The following is a 24521-nucleotide window of genomic DNA, read 5'->3' on the forward strand; positions in this document are numbered from 1 at the left end:
TGGTTGAACTGGATGGGCTTTTGTCTTTTTTTCAGCCAGACTAACTATTTAACTATGGTCCCTTTGCTTCTAATGAGTGGGGACATTTTTGCTTGGCAAAGTGAAGCAGCATCCAGGTTATTACTGTCCTATTGAAACCGCTGTAGAGGGTCTGCCCTTGGGATCTGCACCCTTCAGCGCCATCAGGCCTGAACCCGAGGTGTTGTGGCGTCTTACAGCAGAACATGTCATTAAACTTTATGTTCGCACTATAATTTAACTTCGGCTCTTCTTACAATGTCTGGCTGCGCTTGTACAGGTATGTGCACGCTGCATCTTGTATTTCAGTTCTTGGTCTGTTTTGTTTTTGCGTCCAAACATCAGGGAAGCAATGGCAGGTGTCCCTTTATTTGCTTGTTTTTTGTTTGAAGTTGTAAACCTTGCCGTTCCTCAACCCACATGGAAGAAATACATATTTCAATAAATATATATTTATATATGTTAAGCACAGGGCCAATCATTGCTGTCCAGACTGAGGCTCCAGGGAGAGCGGATCTAGTGAATGTGGGGTCCGGGGAGAGCGGATCTAGTGAATGTGGGGTCCGGGGAGAGCGGATCTAGTGAATGTGGGGTCCGGGGAGAGCGGATCTAGTGAATGTGGGGTCCGGGGAGAGCGGATCTAGTGAATGCGGGGAGAGCGGATCTAGTGAATGCGGGGAGAGCGGATCTAGTGCATGCGGGGAGAGCGGATCTAGTGCATGCGGGGAGAGCGGATCTAGTGCATGCGGGGAGAGCGGATCTAGTGCATGCGGGGAGAGCGGATCTAGTGAATGCGGGGTCCGGGGAGACTGGATATAGTGAATGCGGGGTCTGGGGAGACTGGATATAGTGAATGCGGGGTCCGAGGAGAGCGGGTATAGTGAATGCGGGGTCCGGGGACAGCGCGTATAGTGAATGCGGGGTCCGGGGAGAGCGCGTATAGTGAATGCGGGGTCTGGGGACAGCGTGTATAGTGAATGCGGGGTCCGGGGAGAGAGGGTATAGTGAATGCGGGGTCTGGGGAGAGCGGGTATAGTGAATGCGGGGTCCTGAGTTTAGTAACCCACAAAAAAGCCTGGAAGCTGATTGGTTTCAATGCAGAGCTGCACCAGATTTTGCACTCTCCAGTTTTAGCAAATCAACCCCAAAGGGACAAGAAATGTGTTGAAGGGAAAAAAAAACTAAAAGAAAAAACGAATGCAGCCACCACATCTAAGTAAGTTGCAATATATAATTTTTTCTTTTTGGGTTTAGTGGTTAGTAAAGAAATTCCTTCAAATTGAATACAGAATACACAAAATCAGTGGAATTTTCAGCATTTTCATCCTTTTACAGACAGCGTGTGTGCGCTTATACCCGGATAATGACCGTGGCTCAGATCCAGGAGGAATGGGAAGAGAATGGGTCATGTAGGGACATCGCTCCTCTTTTCTGGGCCTGTCCCAATCTGCCCCGACTATGTTCCTATGCGGCTTCATTGCTGTACTTCCCAAGCACGGATTTCAGCTTCTCTAATGCCCGCTGGGTGTCCTGCGCCGAGACGTCGCGGTGCCAGACAAGGCGCACTTGGCGAGGCGAAATGCTTAGAGCCTTCACCACCACCCCCCGTCCATTTTCCTGCTCTTCAGGGTTCACTGCCCCCAGCTGCTCACATAGCTCCTCTGCCATGAGTCTGCCGGGGAGCGAAAGTAACACCATATTACTCTCCACGCCGGGCGGGTCCGTGAGACAGAGCGAAGAACCCAGTTCCTGCACAGCTGAGGAGGCAAAAAGAGACACAAACCTGTCACATGCTGGAAAAAGTACATGGATGATGAACAAAAACATGTTTGATACATATATTGGTAGAGTCGCACTCTGCATCTTGGCAGGGGGGATTTAAATGGCAGTTGGAAGAGCATCTGGATCTACAAAGCGCCCAGAAGCTTTCTGTGAGCTCATATCTGCTCTCCCCTGGGAAGCATGAATCCAGACTTCAATGGTCTGCTATGTCTTCAAGTGTTCACCAAGCTTCATTGTGTCCTGAGATGTGATTGGCTTGTAAGCGGGTGCCTACAAGATTGGTTACTGCTGGCTAGGAATTCGGGGCTGCCCAGCTAGGGAAGTGTTAACTACGGTTCTGCAGTTTCCCGGGGTTTTTTCTGAGCTCTGCCCTCCACCCTTTGATGAGTATGTAAAGGAGAAGGTGAGAGCCAGGGAACTGCATGGGAGAAGAACGAAGGGTCCAAACAGTAACCACAAGTAATCTCTACCATTTTAAGGGAACCTACCTGCTAAGAACTTTGCCATGTATGGATTTCTACCTGCAAAAGGTATGCCTGGGCAGCCTAGCAATAGATAGTTAGGGACTTGACTGTTCATGGAATGTACTCTTGTGGAGTCTTCAAGTGAAGTGTCTTTTAACCATTTCAAAGCCTGGTCTGAAGTTTCTCTAAAGGGGTGCCCGGTGGTAATGTCGTATGGAAGAGAACAGGGCCTGCTATGCACACATACGGGGTGAAGTGGAGAACATGCCGTTGTTAAGGGAAACAAGCACAAGGCAATGACAATACAGGCAGACATTGGGCAGGAGTGACGGGTCTCATGAATAATGAGGAAAGTGGTTTGCTGCCTCCCTCCCAAGCGGTCGATGACCCAGCAACCGTGAATGGATCCATGTTGCAGAGATACGATCTACAAGGCGGACTGAGTGTATCACTATAAGTGCTCCAGCTCTAATGGACTATTAAAAAGCTTCTAGTGAAGTCCCCTTATCTGTACTTGCCTGGAATTCCCTCTATGTGCTTTAATCGGAACTGTGGCCTGTGGTCCAGTGGCAATTTTTTTCCCTCCTCTGGATCCTGCCACACCGTAGACCAGGATTTCTCATCCATGTTTCCATGGAAACCTAGTGTTCCTCCAGAAGGTTCCCCAAGAGGGTTCCTTGAGCAAGGAACAATTTACCTCTCAGATAAGTTCCAACTGACACCATTGATGTTCTTAGCTATCTGTAAGGGGGTAATTCTTCCCAATGACCTCAAGTGTAAGGAGCATTCTCACTGATCATCAATGTAAGGAGCATTCTTCCCACTGATCACCAATGTAAGGGACATTCTTCCCACTGACCACCAATGTAAGGGACATTCTTCCCACTGACCACCAATGTAAGGAACATTCTTCCCACTGACCCCCAATGTAAGGGACATTCTTCCCACTGACCTCCAATGTAAGGGACATTCTTCCCACTGACCTCCAATGTAAGGGACATTCTTCCCACTGACCTCCAATGTAAAGGACATTCTTCCCACTGACCACCAATGTAAGGGACATTCTTCCCACTGACCCCCAATGTAAGGGACATTCTTCCCACTGACCCCCAATGTAAGGGACATTCTTCCCACTGATCACCAATGTAAGGGACATTCTTCCCACTGACCACCAATGTAAGGGACATTCTTCCCACTGATCACCAATGTAAGGGACATTCTTCCCACTGACCAGCAATTTAGGGGACATTCTTCCCACTGACCAGCAATTTAGGGGACATTCTTCCCACTGACCCCCAATGTAAGGGACATTCTTCCCACTGACCCCCAATGTAAGGGACATTCTTCCCACTGACCCCCAATGTAAGGGACATTCTTCCCACTGACCTCCAATGTAAGGGACATTCTTCCCACTGACCACCAATGTAAGGGACATTCTTCCCACTGACCACCAATGTAAGGGACATTCTTCCCACTGACCCCCAATGTAAGGGACATTCTTCCCACTGACCACCAATGTAAGGAGCATTCTCCCCACTGACCACCAATGTAACGGACATTCTTCCCACTGACCATCACACTACTGTATCATGAGTTGTAGACAATTTTTAGCAGGGGCTCATCAAGACCAGAAAGTTATTTCAAGGGCTCAAAAGGTTGAGAAAGGTTGCCTTAGATCAGAGGTCTCTAAACTTTCTAAACAAAGGGCCAGTTTACCGTCTTTTGGACTTTAGGGGGGCTAGACTGTAGCTTTTGGGAGTAGAAAAGGTCCTGACATCAGTGGGAGGAATTGTGCTCCACCGTTGGTGTAATTTGGAGGACTTGTTCCCCATCATTGGCATCATTAGGAGGACTTATGCCTCATCATTGGTGTCATTGGGAGGAACTGTGCCCCATCATTGGTGTCATTGGGAGGAACTGTGCCCCATCATTGTTGGTGTCATTGGGACAAATTGCACCTCCTCTTTGGTGTCAACGGGGGGAATTATGTCCCATCATTGGTGTCAGTGGATGAAATAGTGCCCCAAGGGTCAGATAAAAACAAGAAAAAGGGCTGCATCTGACCCCTCAGCAGGGGTGGACTGAAAACTCATGGGGCCCCCGGGCAATAGGGGATCATGGGGGCCCCTGTGTCCTTACCCACACTCAAGCCACACCCAAAAAAGCCTATGAAAAAAGCCTATGAAAGGTGCCAGAGGCATCTCATGGGCCCCCAGGCAATAGGGGATCATGGGGGCCCCTGTGTCCTCACCCACACTCAAACCACACCCAAAAAAAGCCTATGAAAGGTGCCAGGGGCATCTCATAGGGCCCCCAGGCAATAGGGGATCATGGGGCCCCTGTGTCCCCACCCACACTCAAACCACACCCAAAAAAAGCCTATGAATGGTTCTAGGGGCATCTCATGGGGCCCCCTACTGACCCTGGGCCCTTGGCAGTGCCTGAGTACCCAAATGTTCAGTCCGCCCCTGCCCCCCAGGCTACAGTTTGGAGACCACTGCCCTAGACTGACAAACCTGTACCCCATCCTTCATCACCCCATAAAATATTCAGGAATCCTTGTTTCTTCACATTTCAGCTTAACAGACATCCTGAGGTGTCCAGTATTCCCTCCTGGAATTTAAATGGCGGATTGGAAAATCTTCAACACCATTCACTCCTTTGTAACCCTTGGGGGAATTAAGCCTGTTCAATATTTTAAAGACCACCATGACTCCATCCCATGAAATATTCTGCTGGATTCAACCGAGACTCCTCCTTACTCATACCTCGTCTTTCTTCATTTGAATCTAGACGCCCATCAAGACCTTCATACCTCCGGCCTGATGTCTCCTTTATTCCTCTCTACAAAGAAACTCCCTAAAACTAAGATGCTCGATAGAATGGGTGGAGAGATTGGGGAAACCTGACAGATCGTGACCAGAGAAACAACTGGAGAGCCATAGGTAAAAATTCTATAAACATTTCATCTCCAGAAGATGCACATGAAGTGGTCCTCAGATGGTGCTCAACCCCTCATGTGTCCTCTCTGGATTGTTTCTGAAGCTTGGAAGGGACCTTGAGTACATCTGGTGATCCTGCCAGCAGGTAGACTGTCTATGGTCGGTCTAACATCTGATCAATGCCGACCTTCACCACCACGGGAGCAAGAGACCTGACGGAGGCAAGGCTTATCAGACCCATCGAAGGTTTCCCCCCATAAATGAATCTCTCTTCTTTACAGCGGCCAAACGATTGTTCCTGGAAATGCTGACGCTGAATACTGAAGAAGTCAAAAGACGAAGAAACTGAAACATGAGTATCCACCCTCTCTTGTTTCCTCCTGAGATTGACTATAGACTGTGGAGTAAGGACTAAGGACCAGGTACTATGAACTATATCCTAAGGACTATGGGCTATGACCTAAAGACTAGGGACTATGGACTATAAACTAAGGACTAGGGATTGAGAACTAGGGCTATGAACTATGACCTAAGGCCTATGGACTAAGGACTATGACCTAAGGCCTAGGGACTATGGTCTATAAACTAAGGACTAGGGACTATAAACTAGGGACTAAGAACTAGGGGCTATGACCTAAGGACTATGGGCTATGACCTAAGGACTATAAACTAAGAACTAGGGACTATAAACTAAGGACTAGGGGCTTTGACCTAGGGACTAAGAACTATAACCTATGGACTAAAGACTATGGACTATGAACCAAGGACTAGGGGCTATGCACTAGCGATTAAGGACTAAAGACTAAGAACTAGGGACTATGGACTATGACCTAAGGATTAGGGACTAAGAACTAGGGGCTATAAATTAAATAATAAGGACTATGGATTAGCGATTAAGAACTAGGGACTAAAGACTAAGAACTAGGGGCTAAGAACTATGGGCTATGACCTAAGAACTAGGGGCTAAGAACTATGGGCTATGACCTAAGAACTATGGGCTATGACCTAAAGACTAGGGACTATGATCTTTGGGCTATGACCTAAGGACTAGGGACTATGAACTATGGGCTATGACCTAAGGACTAGGGACTATGAACTATGGGCTATGACCTAAGGACTAGGGACTATGAACTATGGGCTATGACCTAAGGACTAGGGACTATGAACTATGGGCTATGACCTAAGGACTAGGGACTATGAACTATGGGCTATGACCTAAGGACTAGGTTCTATGAACTACTGAATTTCACAACTATGAAATGTGTTGTGTGCACATCACCCGGCGTCTGCACTCTTACCTTTGGCAAATGTTTTGGCATTTTGGTGATCCAATGTCAGGTTTTCCCGCGCATGTTTCAATGCGACCAATCCAGGGGCTGCCATTACACCAGCCTGGCGCATCCCTCCTCCAAGCATCTTCCTGATTCGCCGTGCGTCTGCCACGAATTCTGCCGTCCCGCCCAGCAGTGAGCCCACTGGAGCCCCGAGTCCCTTAAAACATTGATGAGGAAAAAAAAGTAATTATAATGCGTCAAAAGCGCACCCGGAATGCATCTGGACTGCGTTTTTGCACTCACGTTTTTGATGCGTGTGTAAAAAAAAAAATTCTTGTTGCTAGACAGATTTAAAACACAAAACTCATCAAAAACGCACTGGAACGCACATGTCCCTATTGACCCTTGCACTATGTACATTGCACATATTTCTGACCCCTGCACCATGTAGATTGTCCACCTCGGACCCTTGCACTATGTACATTACATACTTTTGACCCTTGCACCATGTACAGTGCCTACTTGACACCCTGCACTATGTACATTACATACGTCTGACCCCTGCACCATGTACATTACATACTTCTGACCCTTGCACCATGTAGATTGCCTGCCTCGGACCTCTGCACTATGTATATTACATACTTCTGACCCTTGCACCATGTACAGTGCCTACTTGAGACCCTGCACTATGTACATTACATAAGTCTGACCCCTGCACCATGTACATTACATACTTCTGACTCTTGCACCATGTACATTGCCCACCTCGGACACCTGCACTATGTATATTATATACTTCTGACCCTAGCATCATGTAGATTGCCCACCTCGGACCCCTGCACCACGTACATTACATACTTATGACCCTTGCACCATGTACATTACGTACTTCTGACCCTTGCAACATGTAGATTGCTCACCTCGGACCCCTGCACTCTGTATATTACATACATCTGACCCCTGCACTATGTACATTACATACGTCTGACCCTTGCACTATATAGATTGCCCACCTCGGACCCCTGCACTATGTATATTACATAAGTCTGACCCCTGCACTATGTACATTACATACGTCGACCCTTGCACTAAGTAGATTGCCCACCTCGGACCCCTGCACTATGTATATTACATAAGTCTGACCCCTGCACTATGTACATTACATACTTCTGACCCCTGCACCATGTACGTTGCCAACCTCGAACCCCTGCACTATGTACATTACATACTTCTGACCCCTGCACCATGTACATTACATACTTCTGACCCCTGCACCATGTACATTACATACTTCTGACCCCTGCACCATGTACGTTGCCAACCTCGAACCCCTGCACTATGTACATTACATACGTCTGACCCCTGCACCATGTACATTACATACGTCTGACCCCTGCACCATGTACATTACATACATCTGACCCCTGCACTCTGTATATTACATACATCTGACCCCTGCACCATGTACATTACATACGTCTGACCCCTGCACCATGTACATTACATACTTCTGACCCCTGCACTATGTATGAAGCCATAAGTTATAAGCCCCTTCCACGGACAGCACAACTTTGCCACAATATGCGTTTTGCTATTAGCCCCGCCCTCTGCCCCACCCCTATTATCAAAGGTTCCCAGGCATGCCAGTAAGGGGCGGGGCAGTCCATTGCATTCAGCTGACTCTACTGACCGGTTACTTCCTGTAGCATCACTCTGTAGACCGCCATACCTTGGACAGACAGAGGGACACGGAGTCGCAGTATTTCACAATCTCTGCAGGCTCCACCCCCAGCGACACGGCGGCATTTATCAGCCGGGCCCCATCCAGATGGATCTTCAGCCCATAGCGATCAGCGATGTCCCGCACCTACAGGACAGGAAATGACATCAGCGACTTGTAATATTCAAATGTTTGGGGGGTTTTGTAAGAGTTGTCACCGGAACAGGAAGAGAGGGAGAATCCTCCAACGGGGGCGGGGACAAGGAACTTTGGAGAGATTTCCTCTCATTTCCTGTTGTCTTTAGGGGACAGAAAGTGAACAGAAATCTCCCCAATGCCCTATGGAGATTTAAACCCTCATGTAATCGATCCAAATGTTTTCTAAAGTTTGGCTCCAAAAAATGAAAGGAAGACTCTGACAACCCATCAGATTTCAATGGGGAGGAATCTCCTGCTGGATCTCTATACTGACATGGATGGGGGATGGGTGAGGAAGGTAAGGACGCCCCATCGTTGATGGAAATGAAAATGATCGACCTACAGAGGACTGAATTCAAAGACACCCCAAAAATCAAAGTGAAGAAATGATGCAGCAGGCAAGTCCATTGTGCTGAAATGTCATTGCAGCAACTCAGAATGGTCCTCAGTAGTTTGTGTGGCCCCCACGTGCTTGTATGCATGCCTGACAACATCGGGGGAGGGTCCTAATGAGACAAAGGATGGTGTCCTGGTGGATTTCCTCCCAGATCTGGGCCAGGGCATCACTGAGCTCCTGGACAGTCTGAGCTGCAACCTGGTGGCGTCGGATGGACCGAAACATGACATCCCAGAGGAGTTCTATTGGATTTAGGTCAGGTGAGCGTGGGGGCCATTCAATGGTATCAATTCCTTCATCCTCCAGGAACTGCCTGCATACTCTCACCACATGAGGCCGGACATTGTTGTGCACCAGGAGGAACCCAGGACCCACTGCACCAGGAGGAACCCAGGACCCACTGCACCAGGAGGAACCCAGGACCCACTGCACCAGGAGGAAACCAGGACCCACTGCACCAGCGTAGTGTCAGACAATGGGTCCAAGGATTTCATCCCGATCCCTAATGGCAGTCAGGGTGCCATTGTCTAGCCTGTAGAGGTCTGTTGGTCCCTCCATGGATATGCCTCCCCAGACCATCACTGACCCACCACCACGTCTGTCACATGTGCTCAGGGGGAACCTGCTCTCATCTGTGAAAAGCACAGGACGCCAGTGGTGGACCTGCCAATTCTGGTGTTCAATGGCAAATGCCAATCCAGCTCTATGGTGCCGGGCAGTGAGCACAGGGCCCACTAGAGGATGTCGGGCCCTCAGGCCACCCTCATGAAGTCTGTTTATGATTATTTGGTCAGAGGCATTCACACCCATGTCCTGCTGGAGGTCATTTTGTAGGGTTCTGGCAGGGCTCATCCTGTTCCTCCTCGCACAAAGAAGCAGATACCGGTCCTGCTGATGGGTTAAGGACCTTCTACGGCCCTGTCCAGCTCTCCTAGAGGAACTGTCTGTCTCCTGGAATCTCCTCCATGCTTGAGACTGTGCTGGGAGACACAGCAAACCTTCTGGCAATGACAGGTAATGATGTGCCATCCTGGAGGAGTTGGACTGCCTGTGCAACCTCTGTAGGGTCCAGGTATGGCCTCATGCTACCAGTAGTGACACTGACCCTAGCCAAATGCAAAACTAGCGAAAAACAGTCAGAAAAGATGAGTAGGGAAAAAAATGTCAGTGGCCTCCATCTGTAACACCATTCCTGTTTTTGGGGGTTGTCTCATTGTTGCCCATCTAGTGCACCTGTTTCATGAACACCAAAGCAGCTGAAACTGATTACCATCCCCCTCTGCGACTTCCCTGACCGGATCCATATCCCATCCATGGACCATGGACTTGATCCCAGACTCGGATTACAAAGTCCTCCTTTCATGTTTTTGCGCCGTGTGTACAATGGAATGGAAGACGTTGCGCACCTCTTTCATGTAGGAGATCGGAAGGACGCGCCCCCCCATGCGGTTGTGGCTGTTCTCCAGGCAGATGAGTTGCGTCTGTGCGAAATGGACATCCGGGTACCAGTGCTGGATTTTACTTTCCAGGTCTTCCAGGTCCAGACGACCATCTTTTAGTGTCCTCACTGGGCGAGGAAACACTCCCGCCACCTGCGGAAAGAGGGGGAGGGTACAGCAAATAAATCGGATCCGCCCCTCAACTGCCACTTCATCGCTCTGCACCTCTGTACAATTCATCTTAAAGCCGTATTATATCCAATACCAAGAATGCCATCTTATTAGATGTGGCGGCTGCATTCGTTTTTTCCCGAATGCAGCTGCCGCACCTGGTGATCTGGCCAGTAACACCCCTCCTGTATTAGAGCGCCCCCACTCTGGAGGAAGGAGCACAGCAGCATTGTCAGTGTGGGGGAAGGGGAGTGTTTAATGTCAGATCTGACTACAAAGGAAAGCCAGACTCCATGGAATATTTCATCCGCAGTCATAGCAAACAGGTTTGTTCCTTTTGGGTTACAAATTTTCTATAAATAAAAAGCTGAGCATTGTAAGCACCCCTGTCAGTGCGCAATGCTTTATCTCAACCTTCTAACTCAGGGGTGCTCAGCCTGTGGCCCTTAGAGTGTTCTGATGTGGCCCTCGACCTCTAACCAGGGAAGCGCACCTCATATATTCTGCAGGTTTGGTGGACTTTCTGGAAGAGCTCCACACTTGCAGGTCTATGGCACTAATAATGCGCAGGAAAGTCGCAGGGGCACTGCATTACATCCAGGGTGCGGGGAAACCGTAGCACATCGATGTGAAAGCATAGGGGGCTCGGGCGGGATAGTAAAGGCTTGCCTTTTTTGGGGGGCACAGGCCAGGGTTGTGGGGAAGAGGCCCTTGTCCCCATCAACATGGGGGGGGGAGCTGCCCCAAAAGCACACCCCTCCCCATGTTGAGGGCATGTGGCCTGGTATGGTTCGAGGGGGGGCACTCACTCACTCACGCCTCCCTCCTTTTCTGTCCTGCTGGGCTGCATGCTCGGATATTGTGAATCCGGGCTGAATGTTACAGCAGGGTTCCCCGCTGACAGCTGAATGTAAAAAGAATTGCTGGCAATTAAAAAAAGGGTGTGGGGTCCCCTTTAGGTCTGGTGTGGATTTTGGGGGGACCCCACGCCATTTAAAAAAAAAATCTGGCCCTTTTTTTTAATTGCCGGCAATTCTTTTAACATTCAGCTGTCAGCGAGGAACCCTGCTGTCAGCTGTAACATTCATCCCGGATTCACGCTGCATTGTAAGTCACACCACACCGCATTCCTGCGCAAATTACACGCAAATACCTGTGTGGTGAGATTTGAGCCACAGACTTTGTACGGCTGTCACGCCGCACAGGCCGCGAGGAAGGCCGGCAGACATCTTTACTGTATATTTTGTCAGATGTGAGTGCATTCTCTTACTGTACCATATTCATAAAAATAAAATACTGTGTTATCAAGAATTTCTTCTTTGGCTCGTTATTTAATGAGCCCCCCAAGGTGGAGTCCTGCAATATACACACTGTGTTCCCATCCAATTGGTCTACAATATCAGACGTGATGTCCCTGGAGCCCATGTGTGAGGTCTGCTGATCACCTGATATGCTGACGTGTGCCAGATGATTCTCTACCAGGGCGGACTGACCATTTGAGCACTCGAGCACTGCTCGAGGGCCCGGGCTCAGTAGGGGGCCCCATGAGATGACCCTGGTACCTTTCATTTGCTTTTTCATAGGCTTTTTTTGGGTTTGGGTGAGGACACAGGGGCCCCATGATCCCCTATTGCCCGGGGCCCCATGAGTTGTCAGTCCGCCCCTGTTCTCAACCCCTTCACACCAACATCACACAAATATGCATCCTCACAGAACTGGGCTTTTTTCCGGGGTGCCGCATATTTGCGTACCTGTCTTTGTGCATGGCGTGCTCCCAGCCCAAAGAACGCAGTGTCACTGAGAGCCCCAGGTCCAGTTCTAACGATCGGGACCCGGAACTCCCATGATCACTGTGATAGCCTCTGATTGGCTATCACAGTGATCAGTCACTGTACAGCCCGGCTCCCCTTGTTTTTTTCTCTCTCTATGAATGGAGAACAGAGATACATGGTATCATTATATACATCCTATTATACATTGTATCATTATATACATTCTATTATACATTGTACCATCATATACATTGCATCTCTCTAACTCCTTGCATAGAGAGAAAAAAATAAGTTTGTGAAAAAAAAAGATACATAAATAAATATTAAAAAATAAAAGAAAAAAATTAAGAAAAAATACCTAGATCAAGGTTTGATCTAGTTCAGTGCCAGGGTTAGGGTCAAGGTCAAGGTCAAGGTCAAAGGTCAGGATTAATTGGTTTCAGTGTCAGTTACTGTCAGTGTCAGTGTGTTTTAGGTACATTGTATCTCTCTAACTCCTGGCATAGAGAGAGAAAAAAAGTCTGTAAAAAAAAAAGATAAATAAATATTAAAAAATTAAAGAAAAAATAAAGAAAAAATACCTAGATAAAGGTTTTATCTAGTTCAGTGCTAGGGTTAGTGTTTGGGTCAAAAAACCCCCAAAAAACATAAATAATAATATACTATAAAATAATATAAAATAAATAAAAAAAAAGGTTTAAAATTTATAATTTTGGTTATAAACTAATTTGTTTTTTTTCTTTTTTTACTAAAAAGATATCGGAATAAATTTTGGCCAAGATTTATGATGAAATATTATTTATTTGCAAAATTGTATAAGAAAAACACTTTTTTAAATTTTTTTTGACATTTTCATTTACATAGCAAAAAAAAATAAAAATCCCAGCGGTGAATAAATACCACCAAAATAAAGCTTCATCTGTCTCAAAAAAAGGCTAAAAAATTCATATGGGTACAGTGTTGCATGACCGCGCAATTGTCATTCAAAGTGTGATAGCGCTGAAAGCTGAAAATTGGCCTGGGGGGAGGGGGGGAAAGTGTCCGGACTGGAAGGGGGGAAAGTGTCTGGACTGGAAGGGGGTGAAAGTGTCCGGACAGGAAGGGGGTGAAAGTGTCTGGACTGGAAGGGGGTGAAAGTGTCCGGACTGGAAGGGGGGAAAGTGTCTGGACTGGAAGGGGGTGAAAGTGTCCGGACAGGAAGGGGGTGAAAGTGTCCGGACTGGAAGGGGGTGAAAATGTCCGGACTGGAAGGGGGTGAAAATGTCTGGACTGGAAGGGGGTGAAAGTGTCCGGACTGGAAGGGGGTGAAAGTGTCTGGACTGGAAGGGGGTGAAAGTGTCCGGACTGGAAGGGGGTGAAAATGTCCGGACTCGAAGGGGGTGAAAGTGTCTGGACTCGAAGGGGGTGAAAGTGTCCGGACTGGAAGGGGGTGAAAGTGTCCGGACTGGAAGGGGGTGAAAGTGTCCGGACTGGAAGGGGGGGAAAGTGTCCGGACTGGAAGGGGGGGAAAGTGTTCAGACTGGAAGGGGGGGGAAAGTGTCCGGACTGGAAGGGGGTGAAAGTGTCCGGACTGGAAGGGGGGGAAAGTGTCCGGACTGGAAGGGGGTGAAAGTGTCCGGACTGGAAGGGGGGGAAAGTGTCCGGACTGGAAGGGGGGGAAAGTGTTCAGACTGGAAGGGGGGGGAAAGTGTCCGGACTGGAAGGGGGTGAAAGTGTCCGGACTGGAAGGGGGGGAAAGTGTCCAGACTGGAAGGGGGTGAAAGTGTCCATACTGGAAGGGGGTGAAAGTGTCCGGACTGGAGGGGGGTGAAAGTGTCCGGACTGGAAGGGGGTGAAAGTGTCCGGACTGGAAGGGGGTGAAAGTGTCCGGACTGGAAGGGGGGGAAAGTGTCCGGACTGGAAGGGGGGGAAAGTGTTCAGACTGGAAGGGGGGGGGAAAGTGTCCGGACTGGAAGGGGGTGAAAGTGTCCGGACTGGAAGGGGGGGAAAGTGTCCAGACTGGAAGGGGGGGAAAGTGTCCAGACTGGAAGGGGGTGAAAGTGTCCATACTGGAAGGGGGTGAAAGTGTCCGGACCGGAAGGGGGTGAACGTGTCCGGACTGGAAGGGGGTGAAAGTGTCCGGACCGGAAGGGGGGGAAAGTGTCCGGACCGGAAGGGGGGGAAAGTGTCCGGACTGGAAGTGGTTAATGCAAACGGCTTGTTGCCTAGCAATCGTATTTTTACCTTTTTTATCATAATGCATGGCTGCGACTCTAACCACTTGCCAACCACACTATAGCTGAAAGACGGATATAGCATGGTTGCCCAGCAGTGCCACCCACCTGTGCCCATCAGTGCCAAGTAGTTCCACCCACCTGTGCCCATCAGTGCCAAGTAGTTCCACCCACCTGTGCCCATCAGTGCCTTGTAGTTCCACCCACCTGTGCCCATCAGTGCCTTGTAGTTCCACCCACCTGTGCCCATCAGTGCCGCCCAGCAGTGCCAGCAGTCAGTGCCGTCAGTCAGCTATATTTTAGCAGCCATGCATTACTTTGGTGCGACTTTCATTCAACCATAGACTGCAATATAAACCCTCAAAAGTTGTATGAAAGTCGCACCTGAAATGTTATACATGCATTTGTTGTGCGACAGCGACAGTTGTCCATTGCCATTCGTTCGTATCCAAGTTGCTCCCATACAAAGTTGCGTCAAAGCTTCACGCCAAAGTCGCACTGCTTTGGATTAGTACAAGTGTGAATGGAGCCCAAACTTTTATTTTTTTCCATTTTGGATGGAGTAAAGTCAGTTTTTTTTTTTGTTTTTGCTATATGTGTCCCTATTGGGGAGATTTCCCTTCACTTCCTGTCCCATAGCCATAACAGGAAGTGAGAGGAAATCCCTCCAAAGTGAGGGAATCTCAGAGCTAGTGTTCCCATTGGAAAATTTCCCCTCATTTCCTGTTCTGGTGATTTTCTTTCACTTTCAATGGTAAATAGGACAATTAGAGGGGGGGAATCTCCCTATCGGGGGGCACAGACAGCAATAAAAACCTGACAGGGGGTCTCATCCCTCTCCATTCTTTCCAAAACTAAAAACAATTTAGAATTTAGTTGAATTGTAATGCCCATCCCCCACACATATACATGCATAGGTGAGGGAATCTCAGAGCTAGTGTTCCCATTGGAAAATTTCCCCTCATTTCCTGTTCTGGTGATTTTCTTTCACTTTCAATGGTAAATAGGACAATTAGAGGGGGGGAATCTCCCTATCGGGGGGCACAGACAGCAATAAAAACCTGACAGGGGGTCTCATCCCTCTCCATTCTTTCCAAAACTAAAAACAATTTAGAATTTAGTTGAATTGTAATGCCCATCCCCCACACATATACATGCATAGGACTCTGAATGCACACAGTGCGCGCTGGCCCAGCTGTCACCGAGAGCTCCCGGTCAAAGTTTGCAACTGGATGAGATCCCAATCATGTGATCAGGAAGCCGCCTCCCCCTTCTAGCATTAACCCCTCGAAAGGCCTCCAGCATGACAGGGTTAAGCAACCCATCGCAGCCATTTTCAGCACTGCATGGGGAGCTTCTCGTCACGTGATTCCATGCAAGCTCGACAGCCAAAGCAGCGTTTGCAGCATATCCATAAAGCGTGACTGGACGATGACATTAACTTTTTTTTTTTTTTACGTTTAGCCATGGCATTCATTTTTTTTAGAAAAGCGGAGTTCTGCTTTAATGATTTGTACAGAACATGGCCCACCAATCACGGCGCAACGTTTGTAATGTGGTGTCATCACACAAACCACCAGACGGTGGCAGCACACCTCTCACCTGCGCCATGTTCCCCTGCTCATAGATGTACATGTGAGATTCGTCCCCCAGCAGGACCTCGGCCCCTCTCCTCCGACAATGACTCATCACTGAAACAAGACACAAGTCAGAACGGACAGAAAATTTCCGCCTCACCTCTCAGTGTTTAACAAGCTGGATGTTTGGACTGTTTTATTGGGATCCTGTTCACGCTTGTGCAGTTGAATGCAGCGCCCGGCGCCATGGAAAAGGGAAAAAGTAATTCTTTCTTTGCGTCAGAGCTCTGGGGGCAGGATGCGGTACGTCGCCTCTATCAGGACGATTTTTTAGAGGCACAGGATGAGATTCTAAAGGTGAACACTAATATATATATATATATATATATATATATATGTATATAGTCCTTTATATTCCCAAAGGATAGAAATTGCCAAATGCCTCTGCAAACCCAGGTATTACCTTGTAAAAAGTAGCAGTGACATCATCACTGGGTTTTACACAGCCTGTGCAGAGAGCAGAGCTGTGAGAGGTACCCACCCACTACTAGCAGACAGCCACAGGAGGGGGTGGAGACAAGACCAGTCCCCCTGCACAAGGAGAAAGAGCAGAACGGTGGGAGGGACAAACAGGCCTCACCCACTACTAGCAGACAGCTACAGACTGGGCGGAGACAAGACCAGTCATCCAGCCACAAGCAGAACTGTGGGAGGGGCCCAGCAGCTTTAGTCCACCCCTGAGGCGACCACTCGTATGTGTCCAATCCAACAAACCAAGTGGGCATCTGGGACAAAGTCGGGGTTTTCTGGGTGGGAAATGAGAATTTATGGTAAGTAGCAAATATGCTAATTGGATACACTGCTCTCTCTAAGTTAAATAGTTTGGACAATTGTATCTAATTAGCATATTTGCTACTTACCCTAAATTGGGAAACTGAGACTAGGATGATGCATCATTTCTGAAATAACATCACATCTGAGTCTCTCAATGTCATCACAAGTTCCCCCCATCCGTGGAGAGGGAGAGAGAGCAAATATGCTAATTAGATACAATGCTCCCCCTAAGTTAAGAGAGTATTGTCCAAAATCATCATTATTCTTGGAAGCAGTGCATGGTGGGAGGTGAAAGAGCAGAACAGTGGGAGGGGGCCTAATGCCCAGGGGTGCTGCTCCACTGACTCTTCCTCCCTTGCCCAACAAGGTAGATCCATTTGAATCAAGAGGAATTGGGCCCCTCTTGTTTTCCTAAAGGAATTACTCCCGGGCCCCAACTGTATGTGGGCTCCGTGGTTTCTGTTCCAGCCGGTACTAGCCCCCATCATACCAGCAGGAGTACTATACAGCCAAGAAGCAGGAATGATGGCGGAGTGCCCCTACTGGACACTGATAAGAACAGATTTTTGTTTTTTGTCCACGAACGTGCGAAAAACCGTGCAAGTGCAAAACAGTACACAACAATACACAATTGCATGGCCACTTATTTATTTATATTTCTCCCCACTTTTGTGTGTTTTCTTTCTCACAGGATGGTAGGGTGTGGGTCCTCGGGTCTACCCTGAAGTCTAGGGGGAGGATGTGTGGCCTTTCGGTTCCTTCCTCCCCTGTCCCTGGGGGGTTTTCTCTTCGGGAGAGCCCCCTTACCAAGTACTTGGTGGCTGGCTTAGGTTGGCCACAAGGAACGGGGTCTGCCAAGCCTTTTGGCTAGGTCAGTGGTCGGCAAGCCGCAGTTCGCGAGCCACTCTTTACACGCTTTAATGCGGCTCTTGTGTGCCGGGCGCCCGCTCCCCTCCCTCCTCTCGGGCGGCAGGGACTCTGCAGCGTGATCCAAAAAAAAAACAGCCAGGGCAGCGCGCTCAAATGCAATGATTGGCCAGTCTCGCTGCCACTCACATCCTGATAGCCAGTGATTGGCTGTCAGGATGTGTGTAGGCGGGGCAGCGTGACGAACGTGAGGGGAGCTAGGCTCCTCTCACAGTCTGCCCTGAAGACCGGAACGGCGCGGGAACACGGCGAGAGGAACGCGCGGAGCAAAGGTAAGTGAATTGACACAGGCGGGACTTGGCTTACTACTTGCTACTTACTACTACTATATGGGGGATGAATTACTATATGGGGGATGAATTACTATAGGGGGGATGAATTACTATATGGGGATGAATTACTATATGGGGGATGAATTACTATATGGGGGGATGAATTACTATGGGGGATGAATTACTATATGGGGGATGAATTACTATGGGGGATGAATTACTATATGGGGGATGAATTACTATAGGGGGGATGAATTACTATATGGGGGATGAATTACTATGGGGGATGAATTACTATATGGGGGATGAATTACTATAGGGGGGATGAATTACTATATGGGGATGAATTACTATATGGGGGATGAATTACTATGGGGGATGAATTACTATATGGGGGATGAATTACTATAGGGGGGATGAATTACTATATGGGGGATGAATTACTATAGGGGGGATGAATTACTATATGGGGGATGAATTACTATGGGGGATGAATTACTATAGGGGGGATGAATTACTATATGGGGGATGAATTACTATATGGGGGATGAATTACTATGGGGGATGAATTACTATATGGGGGATGAATTACTATGGGGGATGAATTACTATATGGGGGATTAATTACTATATGGGGGATGAATAACTATGGGGGATGAATTACTATATGGGGGATGAATTACGATATGGGGGATGAATTACGATATGGGGGATGAATTACTATGGGGGATGAATTACTATGGGGGATGAATTACTATATGGGGGGTTAATTACTATATGGGGGATGAATTACTATGGGGGATGAATTACTATGGGGGATGAATTACTATATGGGGGATTAATTACTATATGGGGGATGAATAACTATGGGGGATGAATTACTATATGGGGGATGAATTACGATATGGGGGATGAATTACGATATGGGGGATGAATTACTATAAAAACTTATTGAAACTAAAAACAGTGTACCATCCTATGTATTTTCAGTTTTAAAAATGTGGCTCTCAAAATAAATTTCAATCGTGGTTTTGGCGAGATTTGGCTCAGTTGAAAAAAAAGGTTGCCCACCACTGGGCTAGGTGGACCACATGGGAAACTTGTCCCTGTCAGGCGCTTCGTGCCCTGGGGGATCAGGGTAGAGATCCAACCCCTTCGGGGGGTGGACAAACCACACCCCTAAGTGCACTTTTTTGTGTTTTGCACTTGCACGTTTTTTGTGAACACTTACGGGTTTTTTCGTTTTTCGCACTTAAAAAAAAAAAAAAAAATCTGGGAAAAAGTAGGGGTTTTTTTAGGTGGGAAATGAAAAATTTGCATATTTCAGCAAATTTTGCATATCCCACACTTCTATGAGGGCTGAGGAAAGGTATGCAAATAAGGGTGACTGTGATCCTTTGTAATTGGATCAGAACACTCTCCCTAATTTGCATATGCTGAAAAAAAATTAATTAATTACGGGTCTTTTGGTGAGGCACCCCCGCAGGCATTCTCCATAGGGAGCAATCGTGGTACCGATCAGCCTTCGTTTTGCAGGACCTGTTTTTCTTTCTGGCACACTAAGAATACGTGTACAACCGGCCAGGTTTGCCAAAACTGCTATAAAAAGCAGGTCACAAAATGGCAGAGTTGGGTGGCACCTGGTGAGGCAGTGCCCTAAGGTGGCACAAGAAAGGTTGGAAAACTCCAATGAGGCAAAAGATGGCGGTATCAGCAAGACCTTGGGGGTGCAGCAGGCACTGCTCTCCTATGCTGATATGGCACAGGCAGGGGCAGACTGACAACTCATGGGGCCCCTGTGTCCTTGCCCAAACTCAAAAAAGCCTATGAAAAAGGTACCAGGGGCATCTCATGGGGCCCCCTTCGGACCTCAGGCAGTGCCCGAGTTTCCAAATGGTCAGTCTGCCCCTGGGCACAGGGTGTGGTCCCAATAGGAGTTGTGGAGATTGCCTCTCTGGTTCCTCCCGGTGCAGCAGCTGGAGAAGAGGGGGCTATCTCGCCATCCGAGGGTTATGTCCCTGATACTCAGAGGGAGAGGAGGAGGCTAAAGGTCATCGGGAGAAAGCTGTGGAAGAGATGGACCAAAGTTTGTCCCTTAAGAGGAAGAGTCCTAAGTCCCCTTCCCCCTCTGAAAACATCGAGGAGTGCCCAAGTAGTGCGGAGCCTGGAGGTGCTGAGCTGGGACCCGCTGGTGGAGGAGTGAGACTCATCCATAAAGTCATTCGCCAGTTGTGCAGAACAGGTGGAGAACTTCTAGGAAGATGATGGGGGTTCCACAAGTCTGGCAAAGCAAAGTTAAAAAAGCCAGAACCCTCCATGAGAGGTGTAAAAACAGAGGAGGCTGCAAGAACAAGTAAGAGGACAAGGTCCAGAGGACTCACGGAAAGGTCCCTCTTTCGATCGGGACCTTTCCTGATCATGTGACCGCCATGACGGTGAATGACCTTAAAACCCTTCCCCACCTCCAGGATTCTGAAACCCTTAAAAGGCCGGGAGACGCCAGTGCCAAGGGGTTAAGTAAAGAACGAAATAGGGGGGTGGGGGTGTTATTTAAAAATAAGACTTTTAAAGTTAAAAAAGTTTTTCACGTGGTGGTGGGTCGGTGTGTGTTGGTTTATAGGAGGTGGGGTGGGAGGTGTTTGGGGTGTATGGGGTGTATGCTAGCACAAATATACAAGAAATGGTGGAGGTTAAAAGATTAAAAAATTAATTTTTTTTCTTTGGGGGGATTTCAACTGCATTTTGGAGGTAAAAGACAGAACTGAGGGGTGGGTGAGGGGGGAACAGGGGCGGACTGACAACTCATGGGGCCCCAGGGCAATAAAGGATCATGGGGCCCCTGTGTCCATGACCACAGTCAAAGCACACCCAAAAAAAGCCTATAAAAGGTACCAGGAGCATTTCATGGGGCCCCCTACTGACCCTGGGCCCTCGGGCAGTGCCCAAGTGCTCTAATGGTCAGTCCACCCCTGGGGGGGAAGTTGATATATCTGGGAAAGAGTGCTCCCAGCATGGTGTCACTGAGAGCTCCGGGTCCCGTTCTAACGATCAGGACCCGGGACTCCTGATTCCGGGTCACATGATCGCTGTGATAGCCTCTGATTGGCTATCACAGTGATCAGTCACTGTACAGCCTGGCGCCCTTGTTTTTTTTTCTTTCTCTATGAATGGAGAAGAGAGATACATTGTATCGTTATATACATTCTATTATACATGGTATCATTATATACATCCCATTATACATTGTATCATTATATACATCCCATTATACATTGTATCATTATATACATCCCATTATACATTGTATCATTATATACATCCCATTATACATTGTATCATTATATACATCCCATTATACATTGTATCATTATATACATTCTATTATACATTGTATCTCTCTAACTCCTGGCATAGAGAAAAAAAATGTTTGTAAAAAAAAAAAAAAGATAAATAAATATTAAAAAATTAAAAAAAAATAAAGAAAAAATACCTATATCAAGGTTTGATCTAGTTCAGTGCCAGGGTTAGTGTTTGGGTCAAGGTCAGGGTCAAAGGTCAGGTTTTTTTAAAAAAAATTTGGTATCAGTGTTAGTGTCAGTCTGTGTTAGATAAAATAAAAAGACAAAACCGTAATGCGCACTATTGTTTCTGGGCTGTACTACAGGTACAAATAACATACACATATATGGTATCGGGTTAAGCAACCCATCACAGCCATTTTCTGAACTGCATGGGGAGCGCAGCCTCTCGTCACGTGATTCCGCAAGCTCGATAGCCAAAGTAGCATTTGCAGCATATCCATAAAGCGTGACTGGACGATGAAATTAACTTTTTTTTTTAAAATTACGCTTTTTTTTTTTTTAACTCTTAGCCATGGCATTCAGTTTTTTTAGAAAAGCGGAGTTCTGCTGTAATGAGTTGTACAGAACATGGCGCACCAATCATGGCACAGCATTTGTAATGTGGTGTCATCACACAACCCACCAGACGGTGGCAGCACGCCTCTCACCTGCGCCATGTTCCCCTGCTCATAGATGTACATGTCAGATTCGTCCCCCAGCAGGACCTCGGCCCCTCTCCTCCGACAATGACTCATCACTGAAACAAGACACAAGTCAGAACGGACAGAAAATTTCCGCCTCTCCTCTCAGTGTTTAACAAGCTGGATGGTTGGACTGTTTTATTGGGATCCTGTTCACGCTTGTGCGGTTGAATGCAGCGCGCGGCGCCATGGAAACAGGAAAAAGTCATTCCTTCTTCACCTCAGAGCTCCGGGGGCAGGACCAGGGGCGGACTGACCATTTGGAAACTCGGGCACTGTAGGGGGCCCCACGAGATGCCCCTGGTCTTTGGCTCGGCCTTTTGGCTAAGATCAAGTGTAGTATCTGTTCTTATCAGTGTCCAGTGGGGGCGCTCCACCATCATTCTAGCTTTGCGGGGATGATTGGTTGTATAGTACCCCTGCTGGTAGGATGGGGGTCCTGATGGTTAGTACAGGCTGGAACAGAAACCGAGGCGCCCACAGGCTGCTGGGGCCCGGGAGTAATTCCCCCTGGAAAACCGGAAGGGCCCAGTTCCTCCTGATTTGAGCGGATCTACCTTGTCTGGCCGGGGGCCGGGAAGGCAGAAAGTCTGCGAACCAGTGTCCCCTGAGAGTGGTGGGCTCAGGGGTGCTCTTAGTAACAGTTGGGTGTGGGACCCCAACGTGTGAAAAGGCACATGGTCACTGTGTTCAAACACTTTTCTTGCACTGCGCCTCTTGGACCGGGCCTTTTGGCTAAGTTCTGGGCAATTTTTGCTACGGGCCTCAGGGCCTGGCCAGGGCACAATCTGCACGGCCACTTATTTATTTAATTTATTTTTTCTCCCACGTTTGTCACTTTCACTCTTATGTGTGTGTTTTATTTCCTCACAGGATGGAGGGTGTGGGTCCTCGGGCCTACCCTGAAGTCTAGGGGGAGAATGTGTGGCCTTTTGGTTCCTTCCTCCCCTGTCCCTAGGGGGTTTTCTTTTCGGGAGAGCCCCCTGACCAAGTACTGAGTGGCTGGCTTCGGCTGGACACAAGGAACGGTGGTCCACCAGGCCTTTTGGCTAGGTGGACCAAATGGGAACCTTGTCCCTGTCAGGAGCTTCGTGCCCTGGGGGATCAGGGTAGAGATCCATCCCCTTCGGGGGAAGGACAAAGCACACCCCTAAGTGCACTTTTTTGTGTGGTGTTCTGCACTTTTTGTGAACACTTACAGGTTTTTCGTTTTTCGCACGTTCGCGGACTTGAAAAAAAAACAACTGGTGCTAATGCTCACTTCTTGGACTTTTGGCTAAGGGATCAAGTGTAGTGTCTGTTCTTATCAGTGTCCAGTAGGGGCGCTCCGCCATCATTTTTGCTTCTTGGTGAGGATGGTTGGCTGTATAGTACCCCTGCTGATATGATGGCGGCTCTGAAGGTTAGTACTGGTTGGAACAGAAACCGTGGAGCCCATGGGTGGTCACTGCTCCAAACACTTCTTCTGCACTGCGCCTTCTAGGGCTAGGCCTTTTGACTAAGTCCAGGGCAATTTTTATGCTACGGGCCTCAGGGCCTAGCCAGTGCACAATTGCATGGCCACTTTTTATTTGTATCTATTTTTTTTCCCCCACATTTGAGTCACTTTCACATATGTGTGTTTTTTAGGGTGTGGGTCTAGGGGGAGGAGGATATGTGGCCTTTTGGTTCCTTCAGGGGTCTCTCTTCGGGAGAGCTCCCTGACATAGGCCTTTTGGCTAGGTGGACCATGTGGAAACATCAGTCTCTGTCAGGAGCCTCGTGCCCAGGGCGATCAGGGTAGAGGTCCAACCCCTTTGGGGGGGTGGACAAAAGCACACTCCTAGGTGGACTTTTTTGTCCTTATGGAAAGACCTCCACCATGGACTTTCCACACTCCCACTACTTCCAGAGATTGGAAGGGAGACCATGAGCTTCTCTGCTCTATTATGGAAGTTGCTACTCACCTAATACTAGTATTTTTTTGTTTCTATGTTGCTCCATGTTTTTATCCCATGGGCCCTCCCTGCGAGAATGCATGGACCCCTCAAATTTTTTTACTACCTACATTTTATTTTTAAAAATGCTCATAAACAGATTCTTTCATTTCATATTTCCAGCTCATAGACTGATGTTGAAGAAAAAAATGATCATGGGCCAATTAAAATAGTAAAAGGTTTGGAAGTTCTGAAATATTTGTGACTGTGTGTAGACAATAATAAAGGAGTTCCAGAGCAGTATGGGTTAGCCTAAGACACTGCACAAGAGCAGTAGCAGCCTGCTTTGAGGGTGGCTTTGTCTGGCTGAAACCTCCAATAAAGCCCCAGATAAGGGAGAAGTCACTTGTGTTGAGGTACTGAGCTCTGTAAACAAGAGATTGCGAAAGCCATTGAAATATGTGAAATGCAGTGGAGAGCTCCACCTCCTGGCTGTAAGTAAAAACACAAAATAATACATCTGCAAAATGTTACCTGACTAAGCATAATAAAATAAATAA

At 47.9% G+C, this 24521-nt stretch overlaps 1 protein-coding gene across 4 annotated transcripts in view; it reads right to left on the reverse strand.

The window, feature by feature from the left end:
* Positions 1-1235: 1235 nt before the first annotated feature.
* The window catches only part of LOC149437944 (uncharacterized), a 29316-nt gene continuing 6030 nt past the window's right edge, over positions 1236-24521 (reverse strand). For 3 of the 4 annotated variants that reach the window (XM_089660415.1, XM_089660417.1, XM_089660418.1), the window contains exons 4-8: positions 22013-22101; positions 10205-10390; positions 8213-8350; positions 6505-6697; positions 1236-1775 (exon numbers count right to left, since the gene is read on the reverse strand). In XM_089660415.1, the coding sequence (XP_089516541.1) occupies positions 1483-1775; positions 6505-6697; positions 8213-8350; positions 10205-10390; positions 22013-22101 (899 nt within the window). In that variant the 3' untranslated portion in view covers positions 1236-1482. Of the gene's footprint in view, positions 1776-6504; positions 6698-8212; positions 8351-10204; positions 10391-15995; positions 16085-22012; positions 22102-24521 lie in introns of all 4 variants that reach the window. The other variant, XM_089660416.1, reaches the window with a different exon arrangement.

Source organism: Staurois parvus, unplaced genomic scaffold (genome assembly GCF_062004578.1).
Source record: "Staurois parvus isolate SC_StPar_1 unplaced genomic scaffold, SC_StPar_1.0 ptg001241l, whole genome shotgun sequence".
In the NCBI taxonomy this organism is placed as follows: Eukaryota; Metazoa; Chordata; class Amphibia; order Anura; family Ranidae; genus Staurois; species Staurois parvus.